The sequence below is a fragment of the Opisthocomus hoazin genome, chromosome 8, assembly GCF_030867145.1.
Source record: "Opisthocomus hoazin isolate bOpiHoa1 chromosome 8, bOpiHoa1.hap1, whole genome shotgun sequence".
In the NCBI taxonomy this organism is placed as follows: domain Eukaryota; kingdom Metazoa; phylum Chordata; class Aves; order Opisthocomiformes; family Opisthocomidae; genus Opisthocomus; species Opisthocomus hoazin.
Genome location: NC_134421.1, coordinates 49741324 through 49760934, shown reverse-complemented (window position 1 = coordinate 49760934; position 19611 = coordinate 49741324). Strand labels below are relative to the sequence as shown.

Below are 19611 nucleotides of genomic sequence, written 5' to 3'. Positions count from 1 at the left end.
GAATCTTCCTTTGATTTAAAATCAGACTTCATGTAGTGGTCTTAACATTTCTTTGGATTACTGTTTGAAACAAGCCTTCATCTGTCTAAATTAAAATTCTACAGGAAATAGTATGTCAAAGGCATAGAAATAGGTGTATGAAATTTTATTGTTCTTTATCATAAAGTTAAAGATTTAGTACTGAAGATGACACAGCTTGGCTTCCTGTTTTTATGAAGTTCCATTTTTTCCCCTGATACAGTAATTGAAAGCCACAGTTTTCAGTCAGTTTCGCAGAACTTACATTCTTTAAAAGACACTAATAAGCATATAAAGTAACCTTTAGATGAGAGTAGTCCTTAAATAGTAGTAGGTAGTCCTTCTTTAATCCTCCAACAAGTGTGCTATTTTAATAGAAAGACTTACACAAAGGCTGTGAGAGCTACACCCTCGCCGTCCCCCCCAGCAGTGCTTCTGTGCAGTGACACTGCCAATAAGTGTTACAAAATTATTTATATATGTGTTTTAAAAAGACCTTTGGATGAACATGTTAAAAGCAATTACTAAAAAATTACTTTCCATTGTTCATTATTATAATGACTTTTATTCACCTATTTGATGTATTGAAACCTACTTGGACTGGTTAGTTTAATATAAAGAAGATACAATCACAAAAAGAAATAGAAATAAGTCTTGTGTGCTTTATTGCCTTTATTGAATATATATGCATATAGATATTTATCTTTAGAGAGTCTAAAGAAAATAAGACGGAAAAAATAATAACCTTTTTTTTTTAAGACAAAGTAAATCGTATCTGATGATTTATGGGTGGATGGTGTTAAAAAACAAAATTCTGGGTGAATGTTTGAATAATTTTTCCTTCTGTTCCCTAATTTTATCACGCCTTTCCAGTCTGTTGCACCAAAATATGTGTATACTCCTCTGAATCGTCTTAAAGATGGAACTATAGTGAATTTGTATGGCATTGTGAAATTCTTCAAGCCTCCATATGTAAGCAAAGGAACTGGTATGTACTATGTTCAAAAGATATAAAATCTCCTCCAAACAGAACTGTTCTTACTATGTTTGTTAAAAATCAACTAGAAGAACAAATTCAGGTGATCTTCTGACCATGATTCTCAGCTAACATCAAGGAAACAGAACAACAAGTAGGTAAGGGATATCAGGTTCTGTTTAGGCAGACTCGTGGAGATAGCAAATGAAGAAAGTGTTTATCAAGCTGATACTATCAGTACAAAACACGGAAAAGGACCTGTACAGAGAAAAGTACAAAAGCCCTGTAGCTGTCCTTGTGGGAAAGGATTGTTGTGTAACTATGTGCAATAAATATTATGGTATGCTATAAATGCGATGCCAGCATATTTGTTATTTGTACAAGCTGTGCAACAACCAAATCTTTTTTTTCTCGCTGTGAGGTGAACATTTACTGATTGTGCTAGTTTTTCTAGAAGATTGTACCATTTCACTAGGTGCTCAGTAGGTACACAGCTAGGTAATATCCCTACTGAATTTGATTAAGCAGTAGAATTTCTTTTTTGATTCAGAATTAACCAAAGTATTTTTTGCTTATTATAAATTTACTGTGCATTTTAAAGTTTGTGGGTTTTTTCCCTTCTGAATGTATTTCTAATCAAACAAAAGAATAGATTATGATGATGACTGTTGATTTTTATGGTCTTAATTATGCATACAAGTATCTTGAATAATGTCAATGAATTTGGCTTCTAACTACAGAAATTTAAGAAGTGAGCATTGAATCAGAACAAAACTTAGCGACTTGTCTACAAAACCTTTTGGAAACATATCTGTATGATCTTTCTTACTCAGAAACTGCCAGGAGCAGTCTGAAGGTGATGCACTCAAGATAAAGCAGTAAATGCCTTTGTGAGAGCACAGTGCTAAACCTGCAGTACCATGCCTTCCAGAATGAGGTTTGCTTAAATTTAGGTAGCTTGAAACGAAGTGAAATAGCTGAAAGCTGTGCATATGTGGTGGCACACCCAAAAAAAGTTCCAAGTCCAACTAAGGTTCGACTAGTGGCTTCACTTTTTGAAGACCAAGCAATCTTCAGCCTTTGTTTGAATTAGTTTGGAGTGTATGAGTGGCAGGAACATGTGGGAGGTCTGTGCAAATGTGTGTCTGCTAGCTGCAGTATGTTCAGCTGAGCTATACTGAGATGATCTGTATTGTGGGCATGCTTAATTACTTCTGTTTGGTACATGTATTATACCAGAATACCTGTTTGTCTAGAAGAATGAACAGCCCTATTGACAGGAACATTTTGCTCTCACTGGTAGCTAAAGTGTGGCTTCACTTGTAGCTAAAATGTGGTCTAACGCTCACCGGCAGAAAAGACAAGACGTGCGTGTGCCGCTGTCAGCTGCACTAAAGGCAGCCACTGGGCCAGTCAGCAGTCATAGTTAAGTTGTACAGAGCAACGCAGATTGGAGTAACTGAGTCCACAGGCTAACGAATAACTTTTGAGAATTCAACGCCGTTTTTACATACTGTTGACCAAGTCAACAGAAGAAACGGTATCCACAGCACCAGGGCTCTGTGCTCCGGTATCTGCACGAGGGCAGTACTGTGTTTCCCATATGTGTAGTTGTCAAAATGTGTTCCCATTGGTGTTTATTACAGCAGGTGATGAGGCTTGCTTCTAGGAAACCTTTCCGCTCTACATTCTTACTCAGTGTTGAGAAGGCAGTAGTGTTTCCCAGAATAACTCTGAAACATAAACAAAAAAAGTCTGAAGAATATGGGATAATCTAATTTAAACATTAACATTTCAAAATAGATGTAGTCATTAAGTTGGGAACTGAGCCTGTAACAGTTCATCTGTTTTTATAGCAAATACAGTGCATTTTTTTCCCCTCTTGAGACTGAATTAAAATTAATATTATCATAGGCTACGTAGTCATTGATACACTGAAGTTATTTGCTAAACAGTAACTTGCAAATCTTTACGAAGAAATACTGTTTCAATTGGTTTGTATAGCAAAAAGCAAATGTTGCTGGAGAAAGCTCTGGAAAAGCTGGATGTCACTTTTTTCAGAAAATATTTGGGTTTTGATAATACTGTAGGCCAGTAAAAGTGGAGAAGTACAAATTCCAGTTGTTTTACATTATGTATGTTACAACACAACAGATATTCCTAGATGTAAATGAGGCATAATGTTAAATGAAATTGGCTGCAGGAACTCAATACATTTAGTCGGGAAACAGAAAAGTATTCTGGCAAACATTCATAAAATACTAGATTAAGTGTATTAAGGGCACTGGGGCGACTGGTTGAGGGATCGGGGCGCAGGTGGTGTTTTCCTCCATCCCATCAGTGGCAGGGGACAGCACTGAAAGGGGCAGGAAAACTCACCTGGTTAACAGGTGGCTCAGGGACTGGTGCCATCAGTCAAATTTTGGCTTTTTTGATCATGGGGAGGTGTACACAGCACCGGGCCTGCTGGCAACAAGTGGAGCTCAGCTATCACAAAGGGGGAAAAGAATTCTTGGCCACGAGCTGGCGGGGCTCATTGAGAGGGCTTTAAACTAGGTTCGAAGGGGGAAGGGGATATTGCCCAGCTCACTAGGGATGAGCCTAGGCTTGGAGTGCCAAGGCCAGGGGTGAGATTGACAGCCCAGCTCAAGTGTGTTTACACCAATGCACGTAGCATGGGCAATAAACAGGAGGAGCTGGAAGCCATTATACAGCAGGACGGCTACGACTTGGTCGCCATCACAGAAACGTGGTGGGACAACTCGCATGACTGGCATGCTGTCATAGATGGCTACAGACTCTTTAGGAAAGACAGACCAACAAGGAGTGGTGGGGGAGTTGCTCTATATGTGAGGGAGCAACTGGAATGCATTGAGCTTGGCCTGGGGGCAAGTGAAGAAGGAGTTGAAAGCTTGTGGGTTAGAATTAAGGGACAGGCTCATAAGGGTGACATTACGGTGGGAGTATACTATAGGCCACCTGACCAGGAGGAGGAGGTTGATGAGGCCTTCTACAGGCAGCTGCAAGCAGCCTCACAGTCACAGGCTCTGGTTCTCATGGGGGACTTCAACCACCCTGACATCAGCTGGGAAGACCATACAGCTAGGCAGGCGCAATCCAGGAGGTTCCTACAGAGCATCGATGATAACTTTCTGATGCAAGTGGTGGAGGAACCAACAAGGAAAGGCGCGCTGCTGGACCTCGTGTTAACAAACAAGGAGGGACTGGTGGAGGATGTGAAGGTTGGAGGTAGACTCGGCTGCAGTGACCATGAAATGGTCGAGTTCAGGATCCTGCGTGGAGGAAGCAGGGCGATAAGCAGGATCAAAACCCTGGACCTCAGGAGGGCTGACTTCGCCCTCTTCAAGGAGCTACTGGGAGGAATCCCGTGGGCCAGGGCTCTCGAAGGCAGGGGGGTCCATGAGTGCTGGTCGCTTTTTAAACAACACTTCTTCCATGCACAGGATCAATGCATCCCCCTGAGAAAGAAATTTAGCAAAGGAGGCAGGAGACCTGCATGGTTAAACAAGGAGCTTCTAGTGGAGATCAGGCAGAAGAGAAAGGTGCATAGAATGTGGAAAGAGGGACAGGCCACTTGGGAAGAGTACAGAAACGTAGTGAGAGCATGCAGGGATGCGACGAGGAAGGCCAAGGCTCACCTGGAATTGAAGCTGGCAAGGGATGTCAAAAACAACAAGAAGGGCTTCTTCAACTACATCAGCAGCAAAAGGAAGGCTAGGGACAACGTGGGGCCGCTGCTGAATGAGGAGGGTGTCCTGGTGACGGAGGATGCGGAGAAGGCAGAGCTAATGAATGCCTTCTTTGCTTCAGTCTTCAGTGCTAAGACTGGCCCTCAGGAATCCCAGGCCCCGGAGGGAAGAGATGAAGCCTACAAAGAGAACGACTTTCCCTTGGTCGAGGAGGACTGTGTGAGGGATCGCTTAAGTGATCTGGATGTCCACAAATCCATGGGCCCCAATGGAATGCACCCACGAGTGCTGAGGGAGCTGGCGGATGTCATTGCTGAGCCACTCTCCATCATCTTTGAGAGGTCCTGGAGGACAGGAGAGGTGCCCGAGGACTGGAGAAAGGCCAGTGTCACTCCAATCTTCAAAAAGGGCAAGAAGGAGGACCCAGGGAACTACAGGCCGGTCAGCCTCACCTCCATCCCGGGAAAGGTGATGGAGCAGCTTATCCTGGAGGCCATCATCAAGCAAGTGGAAGAAAAGAAGGTTATCAGGAGTAGTCAGCATGGATTCATCAAGGGGAAATCATGCCTGACCAATCTGATAGCTTTCTACGATGACATGACTGGCTGGGTAGACGAAGGGAGAGCCGTGGATGTTATCTACCTTGACTTCAGCAAGGCTTTCGACACAGTCTCCTATGATATCCTCCTGGGGAAGCTGAGGAAGTGTGGGCTGGATGAGTGGTCGGTGAAGTGGATAGAGAACTGGCTGAATGGCAGAACTCAGAGGGTTGTCATCAGCGGCGCTGAGTCTAGTTGGAGGCTGGTGACAAGTGGTGTCCCCCAGGGGTCAGTACTGGGCCCAGTCTTGTTTAACTTCTTCATCAACGACCTGGATGAAGAGTTAGAATGTACCCTCAGCAAGTTTGCTGATGACACCAAACTGGGAGGTGTGGTAGATACACCGGAAGGCTGTGCTGCCATTCAGCGTGACCTGGATAGGCTGGAAAGCTGGGCAGAGAGGAACCTGATGAGGTTCAACAAGGGCAAGTGCAGGGTCCTGCACCTGGGGAGGAACAACCTCATGCACCAGTACAGGTTTGGGGTGGACCTGCTGGAGAGCAGCTCTGTGGAGAGGGACTTGGGTGTCCTGGTGGACGACAGGTTAACCATGAGCCAGCAGTGTGCCCTGGCTGCCAAGAAAGCCAATGGGATCCTGGGGTGCATCAAGAAGAGTGTGGCCAGCAGGACAAGGGAGGTTCTCCTTCCCCTCTACACTGCCCTAGTGAGGCCTCATCTAGAGTACTGTGTCCAGTTCTGGGCTCCCCAGTTCAAGAAGGATGAAGAGCTACTGGAGAGAGTCCAGCGGAGGGCTACAAGGATGGTGAGGGGACTGGAGCATCTCCACTACGAGGAGAGGTTGAGGGAGCTGGGCTTGTTCAGCCTGAAGAAGAGAAGGCTGCGAGGGGACCTTATAAATGCCTACAAATATCTGAAGGGTGGGTGTCAGGAGGATGGGGCCAAGCTCTTTTCAGTGGTGCCCAGTGACAGGACAAGGGGTAATGGGCACAAACTGAGGCACAGGAAGTTCCGTCTGAACATGAGGAGGAACTTCTTCCCTCTGAGGGTGACGGAGCACTGGAACAGGCTGCCCAGGGAGGTAGTGGAGTCTCCTTCTCTGGAGATATTCAAGACCCGCCTGGAGAAGATCCTGTGCAGCCTGCTGTAGGTGACCCTGCTTCGGCAGGGGGTTGGACTAGATGACCCAAGGAGGTCCCTTCCAACCCCTACTATTCTGTGATTCTGTGTGCGTGTTTGCTGTGAGTATAGCAAATAAAGTTATACTGCTAGCTTGAAAGTAATAGTAAAAATATTATTCTGCCCATAGAGCTGAATACTTGTTGTACTGTGATGTGATTTAGCTGCAGTTAACACTTACATAATACTTAATACTTAGAAAGTATTAATTCAAAGAAAGATTCCAGTAGGAGCTCTTCAACGTTGGAGATAGTTTCCCGGATAGTAGTGAATCGGTGGTGGTGGGTTGCTGGGGGCTTAAGCAGAAGGATTTGGTGCTGCCAGTAATGAAAAAGGATTGAAAATGGGAAAGCAGGCTGTTCTGGGTGTCCCTGCCCAGGTGTTGGTAGCAGGGTAGGGGCCTGTGGGGAGAGGCCGGGGCTACCCTGTGCCCCTCCAGCCGACCCCACAGCAGGGCACGGCCGAGCCCCTCGGCCACAATGGCAGCATCTCTGAGATAACATATTTGAGAAAGGGCAAAACGCTGCATGGCAGTGAGGAGTGAGGAAAAAAAAAAAAAGTGTGGGAGAAACAGCCCTGTGACACCAAGGTGAGAGAAGGAGGTGGGAAGGAGGTGCTCCAGGTGCTGGAGCAGAGGATCCCCTGCAACGGATGAGCAGATGGATCCACACTGCAACTTGCAGAGGACTCGCTCTTGAGCAGGGTTGTCCCAGAGGGCTGGAGCAGGAAAATAGCATGAGAAGGAAGGAGCACGAGAGAAGAGGAGCTGTTACGGACCGACCACAGTCCCCCATTCCCCATCCCTCCTGCGCTGCTCAAGGGAAGAAGGGGGCAAGTAGAGATGTTGGCAGTAAAGAAGTGAAGTCAAAAAAGGAGTGGGGGAGAAAGGTGTTTTAGTCTTTGATTCTCACCATCCTACCCTATTCTTTTTGGCAATAAATTAATCTTCCCCAAGTAGAGTCTGTTTTGCCCATGATGGTAGCTGGTAAGTGATCTCACTGTCTTTATCTCAACCCACAAGCTTTTCCACCTTATTTTCTCCCCTGTCCTGTTGAGGAGGGGGAATGAGAGAGGGGCTGGGTAGGTGCCTGACAATGACAACCTCACACATGCTAAGACTCTCCAAGTTTTTCAGACTTTTCTGTTCTTTGGATTATAATAAAAGGAGGATAACTGGAGAAGGGATCTTGAGAAACTCGTTTCCTTTGAAGATAAAAACCTCAGGAGAATGAAAAATCTCTGTAGCTTAAAGAGAACACGTAGTCTTTATGCTTTCTGAAATGGGAGGACCAAATTAAAAAGTTCACAAAACACTTCTTTTGGGTGAGAGATCTCATCACTGATATTCTCTCCTGCTTGACATTCCACTAAAATCTGTAAAAGACTTCATTGTACAGGTGCAAATATTATCTAGACCTGTACAGAGCAGAGAACAGTATTTTGTTTTTAAAGTAAAGGACTGATAAATCATTTCAAGGTTGATTTACTCTATTTGGTCTTTTCTGCGCAGGCTGCCAAAAAACACGTTGCTGTGGTGAGCTTCTCGAAATCTTCATTTTGTAATTGCTGCTTATTGTCAGTCTTAATAGTATGTCATAGAATCAGAGAATGGTAGGGATTGGAAAGGACCTGTGTGGATCATCTGGTCCAACTCCCCTACTAAAGCAGGGTCACCTAGAGCAGGCTGCACAGGACCTTGTCCAGGCAGGTTTTGAATATCTCCAGAGAAGCAGACTCCACAACCCCTCTGGGCAGCCTATTACAGTGCTCTGTCACCCTGAGAGTAAAGAAATTCTTCCTTGTGTTCAGCTGGAACTTCCTGTGCTTCAGTTTGTGCACGTTGCCCTTTGTCCTGTTGCTAGACATATAGAATACATATATATGTATTTATTTCAAAAGTTGGGCTCTCACTGATCTTCTCAGCCTGCAGTTGTAGTAGATTTCTTAGCTGTGCTTGTAAGGAACTAAGATTAGCTTTATCAGTAATGATTCAGGATATTGCCAGTGGTGAATGGAGGTACTTTCCTCTTGAAAAATACTGTAGGTCTAAAACTCAGGCTTAACAGCAAAGAAACAAACAAACCCCACAAATCTTTTAAAGGTTTTATTTCCTTTGTTCATATTGCTGACAACAAAAAGGTTAAGAAGGAAATGAATCAAATGCAGAAAGTACTACTTTTACTCTTTGGGTAAATCATGGAAGGGCAGTTCTTGAAGGATCACATAGTCTAGGTTTGTCATTTGTCCAGCTGCTTTAGCAAGAACACTGGGGACCTGGGGACTTTGAATATCTTACTTAGCACTGATTGCTTGAAATTATGAAGAAAGCCATTTTCTCCAGATATGTAACAACAGTGAAGTTAAGTGCACTGACTTTCCAGGTAGTATGTCTCTGAAACAACTCATGCAGATTTTTGCAACCGAGTCATTTGACGGGTTAATCACTTCAGTTTTGTAAGTAGTAGAAAGTTAATAGCAAAAATGATGATTTATTTAACAACTACTCCTCGTCTAGATGTCATTAATAACTTCCTAATATATCTTCCCTATATATTTTCAGTTGATAATATTGAAAAAACCCAATGCAACAGTATCAGTGGAGATCAGGGGCACAATATGAAAAGTTTCTTATTTATGAAGATAGTTGTGATTCACTTGCTACTTTATCATGAAAATCTCTAAAACAGTTTTAATTGATTTGGGTTTTAGTGTAAAAATATTCACTGCTCAGTTAAATATTTCAGTGTTGGGTTTTTTTTAACACAATCTAGAGTTATGTCTGCTTGAGAGGGTGCAAAATGCTCAATGATTTCTCTGAATTGCCAGGGCATGAAATAGCTCTTGTCAGAAAATTCTGTAGTCGCATTAGATCTGGCACAGTCCTGCACTAATACATTCTCTTTCTGACGCTGTGTCAATAGAATCATACAGCTTTAAGCTGGAAGCATGGGCAGTGGAGCCACTCTACTTAATCCATATGGGTCTTTATTCACTATATAGATGTGCCACTAGATATGAGGTATTACTCTTTCTTACATGTATTAAAGCTTAAGGCTGAAGGTTTGCACTGTGTTCCTACTGAAAGCAAGCAGGACCTGATTTAGCCTTGTCAGTTTATATAATCTATAATTAAATGTTCATCATTTCAATTACCATTATTGCATTAGATGAATGTTAAAACACTGATGAATGAAGTGAGTTTTCAATATGATCATAAATTATTATTTATTCCAGAGAAAGCTGTTTTAACTGCGCATGCTTCAGCTCAGAGCATGTAGTTTGGAATGTCTGTACGTGAGTATTTTATGTGTTCTGAAAACTGTCCAGGGAGGTGCTTCGGGTCCTGCTTGGTACAACAGAGAGCTGGGTTTCTGTCTGCTGGAAGGTCTGTTGGAATTGTTCAAAATTATATTCTAGCGTTCCTTCCCGAATAGTTACAAGTCTTAGATGTTTAAAATTTTTTAACAAAGGTGATCCTCTCCTCTCTCCCCTCCCTTAAACCCAAGGACGTCTCAAGTATTTAGCCTGAGTAAAAACAATAAATATAAAAGAGCCTCTGTCTTTATAGTGTCCAGTTGCAGAGACTAGGTTCTTGACCATGAAACTTTTGGGACTTGATAATGTGACGCTACTGCTTCCCCAATGCTTTCTATTATTTTCCTGCAGATACTAGTCAGTGTTTTCCATAATGCAGGGAAGAATTATGGCAAGAAGAGTAGTTGCTGCTGATAAGTAATAAGTCATAAGAGTAATGTCCTATTATCCTGGGGAAACCTCCACCTAGCTTATTCTCTTAGATAGATGCAGTATATTTATGTCACATGGTGAATTAAAATCTCATTTTAGCCTACCTAGACATGCATGTGGATGGTAGCTATTTTATTTTTACAAAATATTTCTCAGAATCAAAATTAATAAGGGGTAACATTTTCAGAAAGTGCACATCTAAAAACCTTGGAACAGTTCCAGGTCAGCAGTTCTTCATGTCCAAAATACAGCCTAAGAACCATGAATCAGGTTCTTAAAGGTATTCTGAAGCCCTAAATTTTATTTTTATTTTCAATTTTTATTTCATCTTGAGCAAAGTTCATCAACATTCTTAGCCCAGAATTTGTTTAAAACTATGTAGCTGAAAAAACATTGCTTTAAACTGTAACATGTGGGCAAATTGAATTAAAATAGTCAATTTTTAGTAAGTAATAGCAAACCAACTTTAGAGTGCAAAACAAGCCAATTAGACTGTTGTGGTATCTGATGGTTTGTTTGCAAGGAAGTGGACTCAGAGTTAATTCTACAGTAGTTTTGTTCTTTAAAGTATTGTGTTGCATTTTGTTTTTTCCAAATCATAATACTTGAGCACGTATTTAAATTTTACAGAACAGAACTCAAGTGTGTCTATACCAATGCACGTAGCATGGGCAACAAACAGGAGGAGCTGGAAGCCATTATACAGCAGGACGGCTACGACTTGGTCGCCATCACAGAAACGTGGTGGGACAACTCGCATGACTGGCATGCTGTCATGGATGGCTACAAACTCTTCAGGAAAGACAGGCCAACAAGGAGAGGTGGTGGAGTTGCTCTATATGTGAGGGAGCAACTGGAATGCATTGAGCTGGCCTGGGGGCAAATGAGGAACTAGTTGAGAGCTTGTGGGTTAGAATTAAGGGACAGGCTCACACGGGTGACATTACGGTGGGTGTGTCCTACAGGCCACCTGACCAGGAGGAGGAGGTTGATGAGGCCTTCTACAGGCAGCTGCAAGCAGCCTCACAGTCACAGGCCCTGGTTCTCATGGGGGACTTCAACCACCCTGACATCAGCTGGGAAGACCATACAGCTAGGCAGGCACAATCCAGGAGGTTCCTACAGAGCATCGATGATAACTTTCTGATGCAAGTGGTGGAGGAACCAACAAGGAAAGGCGCTCTGCTGGACCTTGTATTAACAAACAAGGATGTGAAGGTCGGAGATAGACTCGGCTGCAGTGACCATGAAATGGTCGAGTTCAGGATCCTGCGTGAAGGAAGCAGGGCGATAAGCAGGATCAAAACCTTGGACCTCAGGAAGGCTAACTTTGGCCTCTTCAGGGAGCTACTGGGAGGAATCCTGTGGGCCAGGGCTCTCGAAGTCAGGGGAGTCCAAGAGTACTGGTCGCTCTTCAAACATCACTTCCTCCATGCTCAGCAGTGGTGCATCCCCCTGAGAAAGAAATCGAGCAAAGGAGGCAGGAGACCTGCATGGTTAAACAAGGACCTTCTAGCGGAGATCAGGCAGAAGAGAAAGGTCCATGGAATGTGGAAAGAGGGGCAGGCCACTTGGGAAGAGTACAGAAACGTGGTGAGAGCGTGCAGGGATGCGACGAGGAAGGCCAAAGCCCACCTGGAATTGAAGCTGGCAAGGGATTTCAAAAACAGCAAGAAGGGCTTCTTCAACTACATCAGCAGCAAAAGGAAGGCTAGGGACAATGTGGGGCCGCGGCTGAATGAGGTGGGTGTCCTGGTGACGGAGGATGCAGAGAAGGCAGAGCTAATGAATGCCTTCTTTGCTTCAGTCTTCAGTGCTAAGACTGGCCCTCAGGAATCCCAGGCCCCGGAGGTAAGAGAAGAAACCTACAGAGAGGACGACTTTCCCTTGGTCGAGGAGGACTGTGTGAGGGATCGCTTAAGCGATCTGGACGTCCACAAATCCATGGGCCCCGATGGAATGCACCCACGAGTGCTGAGGGAGCTGGCGGATGTCATTGCTGAGCCACTCTCCATCATCTTTGAGAGGTCCTGGAGGACAGGAGAGGTGCCCGAGGACTGGAGAAAGGCCAGTGTCACTCCAATCTTCAAAAAGGGCAAGAAGGAGGACCCAGGGAACTACAGGCCGGTCAGCCTCACCTCCATCCCGGGAAAGGTGATGGAGCAGCTTATCCTGGAGGCCATCATCAAGCAAGTGGAGGAAGAGAAGGTTATCAGGAGTAGTCAGCGTGGATTCACCAAGGGCAAATCATGCCTGACGAATCCGATAGCTTTCTACGATGACATGACTGGCTGGGTAGATGAGGGGAGAGCCGTGGATGTTGTCTACCTAGACTTCAGCAAGGCTTTCAACACAGTCTCCCATGATATCCTCCTGGGGAAGCTGAGGAAGTGTGGGCTGGATGAGTGGTCGGTGAAGTGGATAGAGAACTGGCTGAATGGCAGAACTCAGAGGGTTGTCATCAGCGGCGCTGAGTCTAGTTGGAGGCCGGTAACTAGTGGTGTCCCCCAAGGGTCAGTACTAGGCCCAGCCTTGTTTAACTTCTTCATCAACGACCTGGATGAAGAGTTAGAATGTACCCTCAGCAAGTTTGCTGATGACACCAAACTGGGAGGACTGGTGGATATACCAGAAGGCTGTGCTGCCATTCAGCGTGACCTGGATAGGCTGGAAAGCTGGGCAGAGAGGAACCTGATGAGGTTCAACAAAGCCAAATGCAGGGTCCTGCACCTGGGGAGGAACAACCCCATGCATCAGTACAGGCTTGGGGTGGACCTCCTGGAGAGCAGCTCTGTGGAGAGGGACTTGGGTGTCCTGGTGGATGACAGGTTAACCATGAGCCAGCAGTGTGCCCTGGCTGCCAAGAAAGCCAATGGGGTCCTTGGGTGCATTAGGAGGAGTGTGACCAGCAGGTCGAGGGAGGTTTTCCTTCCCCTCTACACTGCCCTAGTGAGACCTCATCTGGAGTACTGCATCCAGTTCTGGGCTCCCCAGTTCAAGAAAGATGAGGAGCTACTGGAGAGAGTCCAGCGGAGGGCTATGAGGATGATGAGGGGACTAGAACATCTCTCCTATGAGGAGAGGCTGAGGGAGCTGGGCTTGTTCAGCCTGAAGAAGAGAAGGCTGTGAGGGGACCTAATATATACTTACAAATATCTGAAGGGTGGGTGTCAGGAGGATGGGGCCAAGCTCTTTTCAGTGGTGGCCAGTGACAGGACAAGGGGTAATGGGCACAAACTGAGGCACAGGAAGTTCCGTCTGAACATGAGGAAGAACTTCTTCCCTCTGGGGGTGACGGAGCACTGGAACAGGCTGCCCAGGGAGGTTGTGGAGTCTCCTTCTCTGGAGATATTCAAGACCCGCCTGGATGCAGTCCTGTGCAGCCTGCTGTAGGTGACACTGCTTCGGCATGAGGGTTGGACTAAATGACCCACAGAGGTCCCTTCCAACCCCTACCATTCTGTGATTCTGTGATTCTGTGAATAAAAACTGTTGCAGAGGTAAAGATAGTGATTCCATTTCAGGGACCTAAAAGTGATGGTAATGTTCTTTTCCCTTCTGTTCGCTGTGGTTTGTATGTGTTTCTTTTTTAAATAATCACTGTTTCCTATCATCTAATACTGAAAATAAATAAAAGTTATAAAAAATTTAAAAGGAAATTAGAAGTTAAGTAGTGTAATGAATAGTTAATAGAAAGAAATCTCAAGACAGTTACTTTGATCTACAATTTACCAATGATGTCATTAAAGCATCTGTGTAGACAGATGCTTTTGGTGCTCACTGAATGTTTGTATCTTAAGTGTATTGCGATATTAGAAATAACAAGCTGTAGTAAAGCATCTTCAGTTTGATTCTTTAGAGGTTTTGTTTTGGGCCTCTGCAATATCTGTGTGTGTATATATATACACACACATAGGAGTGTGTGTACATTCATGTTGATTTTCCTCCTGCATTTTATTGAACATATTTGGTAAGTTAGTTGATTCAGCTGCTTGGTTTTAGTACAAAGACACTTGTGTATTGAATGGCCTCAGTAATTCTTGAAAACGGTATTAATGTTTGGTGTAGTTTTGAAGAGAGAATAATTTACTACAATAATCTCTGTCTTTTTTTTGTGTGTATTGAAATACAAGAAACAGAAGGCAATCTCTAATTAGAGTCCCTCATTGCCAACAATATTGCCAAAAACCTTTTTATCTCTTTGCAGAGAGAAGTTACTGATTCAGGATAGTGTGTTTTCCACTTAAATGTTAGTCAGGAATACATAAGTGATTGCCCAAAAGGGGACTCATAATGAGATCGATGTTTTGTACCTAAAATATTTATAGAAACATATTTGTTAGAAATTGCTGAAGCCTTCAGTAAAACTGAAATAAATGTTTAATCAGTAAACACTAAATGCCTTCCTACAACATCAGTAACTACGAATCTGGAAATCTTTTGTAACAATTCTAGTTTTCTTACAATGCCTGGAAAAGAAATTTGTAAGTGAAGCTGTGGGTTTGGGGTTGTTTTGGGTTTATTTATAGATCTGTACATTGTGGAGAGATGCTGACTTTCTGAGAATGCTAATGATTGTCATAACAGTCCGTAACAGAGTGGGAATGCTGTGGCATTTATAAAAAGAAAGGTATAACCTGAAGAATGAACCTAAACCACCATCACAGTGGAGGAAAGTTCAGCTGTTCAATGAGTGTTATAGGGCTACAAAACATTCATATTTCAAACTATTTAAAGATAGGACCTAGAAGCTTGGAGATCAGTGTTCTCCAGGTAGTTAATGTAACCTTCTACTGATCTTGACTTGGAATTTTATTGATTTCAATATAGTCCTTGCAATAACAATTGATTCCTTCTGTTGCATGATTTTCATTTCTAGAAAGCTGCTTTACTGAATAGTTGTGGGGTTTTTATGAAATGAAATAAGAAACTAAGTAACAATTTAAAGTAATTGTGTTTTTAAAGAGCAGTAAGGACTAGTCTGGAAGGATATAAGCGGCATATCAGACAGGTGCATCACTCTGTACTTCCTTTTAAAACCAAACATTGCTTCTCTTTCCTTGTTGTTTTCATAAATAGCAATTCTGAGGTATCAGAAGCATCGTTGCAGATAGCTGTCCATTGCTGATGGTCCCTCGCATGATATTAAGCCTGAGTGGGAGTACCTCTTCATAAAAACTAAGTATATTAAAAAAGAAACATAAGTGCAGTTTGGAGTTCTGTGTAGCATCAGACTAAAACCAGTGCTTTTACTGAGTCAGTCTAGTATGAAAGTAAAAACTTTCTTTTACAGTATGTAAATTTGGTGAACTATGCATCCATTGTGTCATACTTTTAAGCCAGATTTTTACAAGTAAAAAGTACCAGTGGTGATTTCTCCTCTTTAAGAAAAGTCAGTCAATGGAATAAATTTATCTAGTAAAGGAAAATTGACTCCAATATGTAAACTTTCTTTTTTTTTTTAGCTTGATAACTGAGGGATTTTGCTTCATTGGAAAGTATATTGTGAAAAATAAAAAGTCTGAGCAATGGCATTTAGTATGTCATTTCCTATAACCCTGGGACATTATTTAAATTCAGCAATTCTGTTTGGAGTTTGACTCTTATTATTTGTGCAGAAAAGTTTATTCAGTCACTGAACTATAATGTTGCTATAGTAAGTAGAAAGCAATTTTCTCATTCCAGCTGGAAAAGGAAAGACAGGTGGCTTTTTATTTTTAACCTTCAAAAAGGACTTGCTGGATGAGGATTTCTTTAAAAGAAAATCAGTTGTGATGCTTTGTTCTTGAAGAGCTGTGTTTTCATTAGATTTATTGTAGGAGTGATGTTTTGAGATGACAGTTGAGAATGTAAGTGCAAAATCACAGAGACAGAGAACATATGTTATGTAGAAGGTGTTTTCTAGCTACATAAAGCAAGTATAATATTTTATAGTACTTGGGGTAGAATGATTATTAGTCTTTTGAGTATGCTAATTGCACAGAAAATGGAGGGAGCGTGTTAACTTTTTCTGCCTTAAATAGGTAGCTGCACGTGTATGAGGCTGGCTAGGTTATGTAATCACAGCATCAAAGAGTAACCACAATTTTAATGTGGAATGTTTTTGTTATTTCACTCTTGATTCCTATGCTGGATTATATCAGTGTGCTGCTGTTAAGATGTTATCCTGTATCCTCAAGGGATTGTAAATCTATGAACCGTATGGTTCTTTCTTCTTAATTGCTCATTTTGCTCATACCACTTTGCAGCTGACCTGTTAAGTTAACCTCTAGACTTCATACCCAAAGAAATACAACAATCTGTGTTTGGATTACAGTAGTAAATACTTACAATTTTGTCAGCCACTGACTAGACTTTATTTTCATGTCTGCTTATCCTAGCATAGAATATCAAAATAGGTGCTATATGATGCTTGACTTTGTGCCTTTGGTGGGAGTGTGCAAAAGAATGATGCTTAGCAACTTCTGAGTGCAATAAATGAGAATTTATCATTATTGACTCTGTGTAAAAATCTTGGGGAGGAAGAAGAGTAGTGGTTTTATAGAAATACTACAGGTTTTTAGATCTGCAGGAAACGTAGTTTTATTTTTCTTGGTAAGCCTTCACTGGCTTTCTTCTTTCAACAGTTCAGTCACTCAACTCATTAGAGAATTTAAACTTTTAAGTTTAATTTAAACTTTTAAGTTTAAATTATAGTAAAATTTAAGGGTGTATTTGCTGGAAGTGGCAAACTATTTTTTTTGAAGGCATAGGCAGTGCACATACAGGCATGTGTTTTAGTCCATTCTAAAGTATCTGCCTTCATGTTTGGGGAATCTGTTCACAGAGTTTACATATGACAATTGTCTTTTGACTGTCTTCCTATATTTTTTTATATAAGGCAAATCTGTCAGTTTTAGTAGACTGATAGTATTCTCTTTCAAAGCTGTCTGTCAACAATTTATGTGTCTGTATCTTTGTGAAATGCATGATGAAGATTTTATCAAGTTTGTTTTAGCGCTATGACACCTTTGTTTGGTTCTCAGATATGTAAACTCTGGTTTAGTGTCATTATCACCGACTGCCTCCGAGAATTGTAGGTAAGGGAAGTTGGAGTTTTTGATTTGTTTGAATTTTTTGCTTTTTTGTTTCAGGTTTTATTTTTGAGAGTTGAAGATGTCTGTCATGGGCAAAACAGCTTTGACTTAGGGAATTTAATTCATTGCCAGTTAGCATAAACATTTAATAACCTATTCAGGTATTGAGAAACATGGAAATGCGGAGGGAAAACAGCTTTCCTCCACCTTTCCCGGGCTCAGCTTCACTCCAGACCTATCTCCTTCCTCCTTCCTGATCTCCACTCCCCTGTTACTGTCGCAGGTTACACTGTGTCTCTTTGGAGGGCGGAGGGTGGTGCCGATTTGGATTAGTATATAGCAGTTTCTGTCTGCTGCTGCTTGTGCCTTACTCTATTTAATTCCAGCCCCCTCTCCCCCCACTGTACTTTGCTTCTTAGTGGTGTCCTCTGCTCCAGTGTAGGTTCCGCCATGGGCCTCAGCCCTTTTGTGGGCATATCTGCTGTGGCGTGGGTTTACAAGCCACAGCCGCTTTGACCTGGAATTTCATTTATAGTCTTCTGATGTTTAATTTCACTGTTGTGGAAATTATGCATCTGGTCAGTTCAGTTTTATATAGCTGGTTTCTGTAGTTTGTTTGAGGATCAGTAACAGAATTTGTAAACAGGTCAATTCAATTCGTTGTTTGTTAATTTTGCTTCTTTACTATTGACTTGATGCCTGATGAATTATGATCACGTCTTTCTGTGTTACTTTGTTTAGAGAGTTTTGTACGTTGAACAGTGTTTCCGTTCTTGGTACCTCAAGAGAATGGGTGTGAGTCTTCATGCAAGTCTGTTTCTAAGAGTTGCAACTACTTTCTTTTTACAATGTTGAGATTCTGTTGTTGGCTCTTCCCAAATTGCAACATAAAAATTGGCAAAGAACCTTTTTGTTTAAATGGGGATGAACAATGAAAATGTTATGGCAGCAGTGAATGGGTTCTGTACACAGAGGAACTGTTCCTGTTTCTAGATGGTATCTCTGCATTTTATATGCAGGTCAGCAGTGTGAATAAACTAACTTTTACAATGAAAACTTACATTCTTAAAATAGGATTGTGAAAGCAAAAATGAGGGTTAAAGTAGATGACATTAGGAAATTGGAGAGTTGCCCAAGCATTTTGAGTAATTCAGATCTAGCGATTTATACTTTTTTTTAGTCAGAGTGGATAATAGCAGAATTATTTCATTCATGATTCCAGTCTGAAAGCACTGTGTGCACTTCAAACAGTTCAGATGTATCCACTCTTTTTAAAATTTTTTCACCACTCTTACTAATGCTGATTCTGTGCTTTCTCATTCTGACATTTCAGAATGGTATGCTCAAATGGAAAACCAATGGAGAGTTCACCATTGCAAGAGTTCAAACTTCAGAAATTTTAAATTGTAAATCATTGAGTACTGTTAATTTAATGCTTAAAAACCGTACTTTGTGCTTGAGGATCTTGCTAACTCTTAATAAAAGCCAAAATTTTGTGTACATAAATGCATCAACTTGTAATTCAGGCCTGAACTGTAAGTTTCAGCAAATGCTAGCATAAGAAGTATCCGAAACAAAAGCACTCTGTCATCTTCATTGAAAGCAACTAGGACAGGATATGCTAATGTTGGAGGTGCTAAACATACAGCCAAGTTGACAATGGGTATTTGACAAGTTCTCAGGCAGGTTAACCAGCTACCATGGTGCGAAAGAGCAAGTGTACTCTCACTCCATTTTATGTTTGTAAGATATCTGAGCACATGTGCTTCTGTAAGCTGAAACGGAAAACACTGGTTTTGTTTACGTTATCTGCAAATACTGCTCTATTCTGGGCTATTTTGCTCTGTCACATTTGTGTCTTGTTTTGAGTTTATTTTTTAGGTCATTAATAGAAGTGAAATTCTGTTACTGAAGTTTAACTTCGAAAGGGCACATTTCAGTTTCTTACTATACTTTCTAACTACCACTGTGTGACTATCCATGCAGTATATATCTTGCATTTGTCAAAGTGAAAGATAAGTAATTTATGCTTTAGAACTTGTAGAACTCATTACGTCTTCAGAAGACAGTGCAAAAATAAATCTCAGAAAGGGATCGTAGAGGAAGTAATTGAAAGCTGAAAAAACAGCATGCCCGTTGCAGAGAGAAGAAAAATTTTTGTGTGTTCCTGGCTCTCAGACCTGTGCTTAATCACCCATTTCATTTTCAGTTATTTGGGCTAATTATCCGCAAGATGGGCCACACTTTAGTTGTTATGCTACTGTAACTAAATTATCTTTGGAAGAGTTACACAGATCACAGCAGAAAAAAAATTTGCCATATGATTGTTCATCCCAAATTTAATATCT

The 19611-nt window shown here is 42.0% G+C and overlaps 1 protein-coding gene across 11 annotated transcripts in view; it reads left to right on the top strand.

Moving 5' to 3' along the window:
- The window catches only part of POT1 (protection of telomeres 1), an 89028-nt gene that overhangs the window by 22002 nt on the left and 47415 nt on the right, over positions 1–19611 (top strand). For 10 of the 11 annotated variants that reach the window (XR_012764727.1, XM_075428118.1, XM_075428114.1 and 7 more), the window contains one exon: positions 892–1006. Coding sequence is in view for 9 of the 11 variants with exons in the window: in XM_075428118.1 (XP_075284233.1) it covers positions 892–1006 (115 nt within the window). In the remaining 2 variants the exon portion in view is untranslated. Of the gene's footprint in view, positions 1–891; positions 1007–16867; positions 17267–19611 lie in introns of those variants that run through there. The other variant, XM_075428123.1, reaches the window with a different exon arrangement.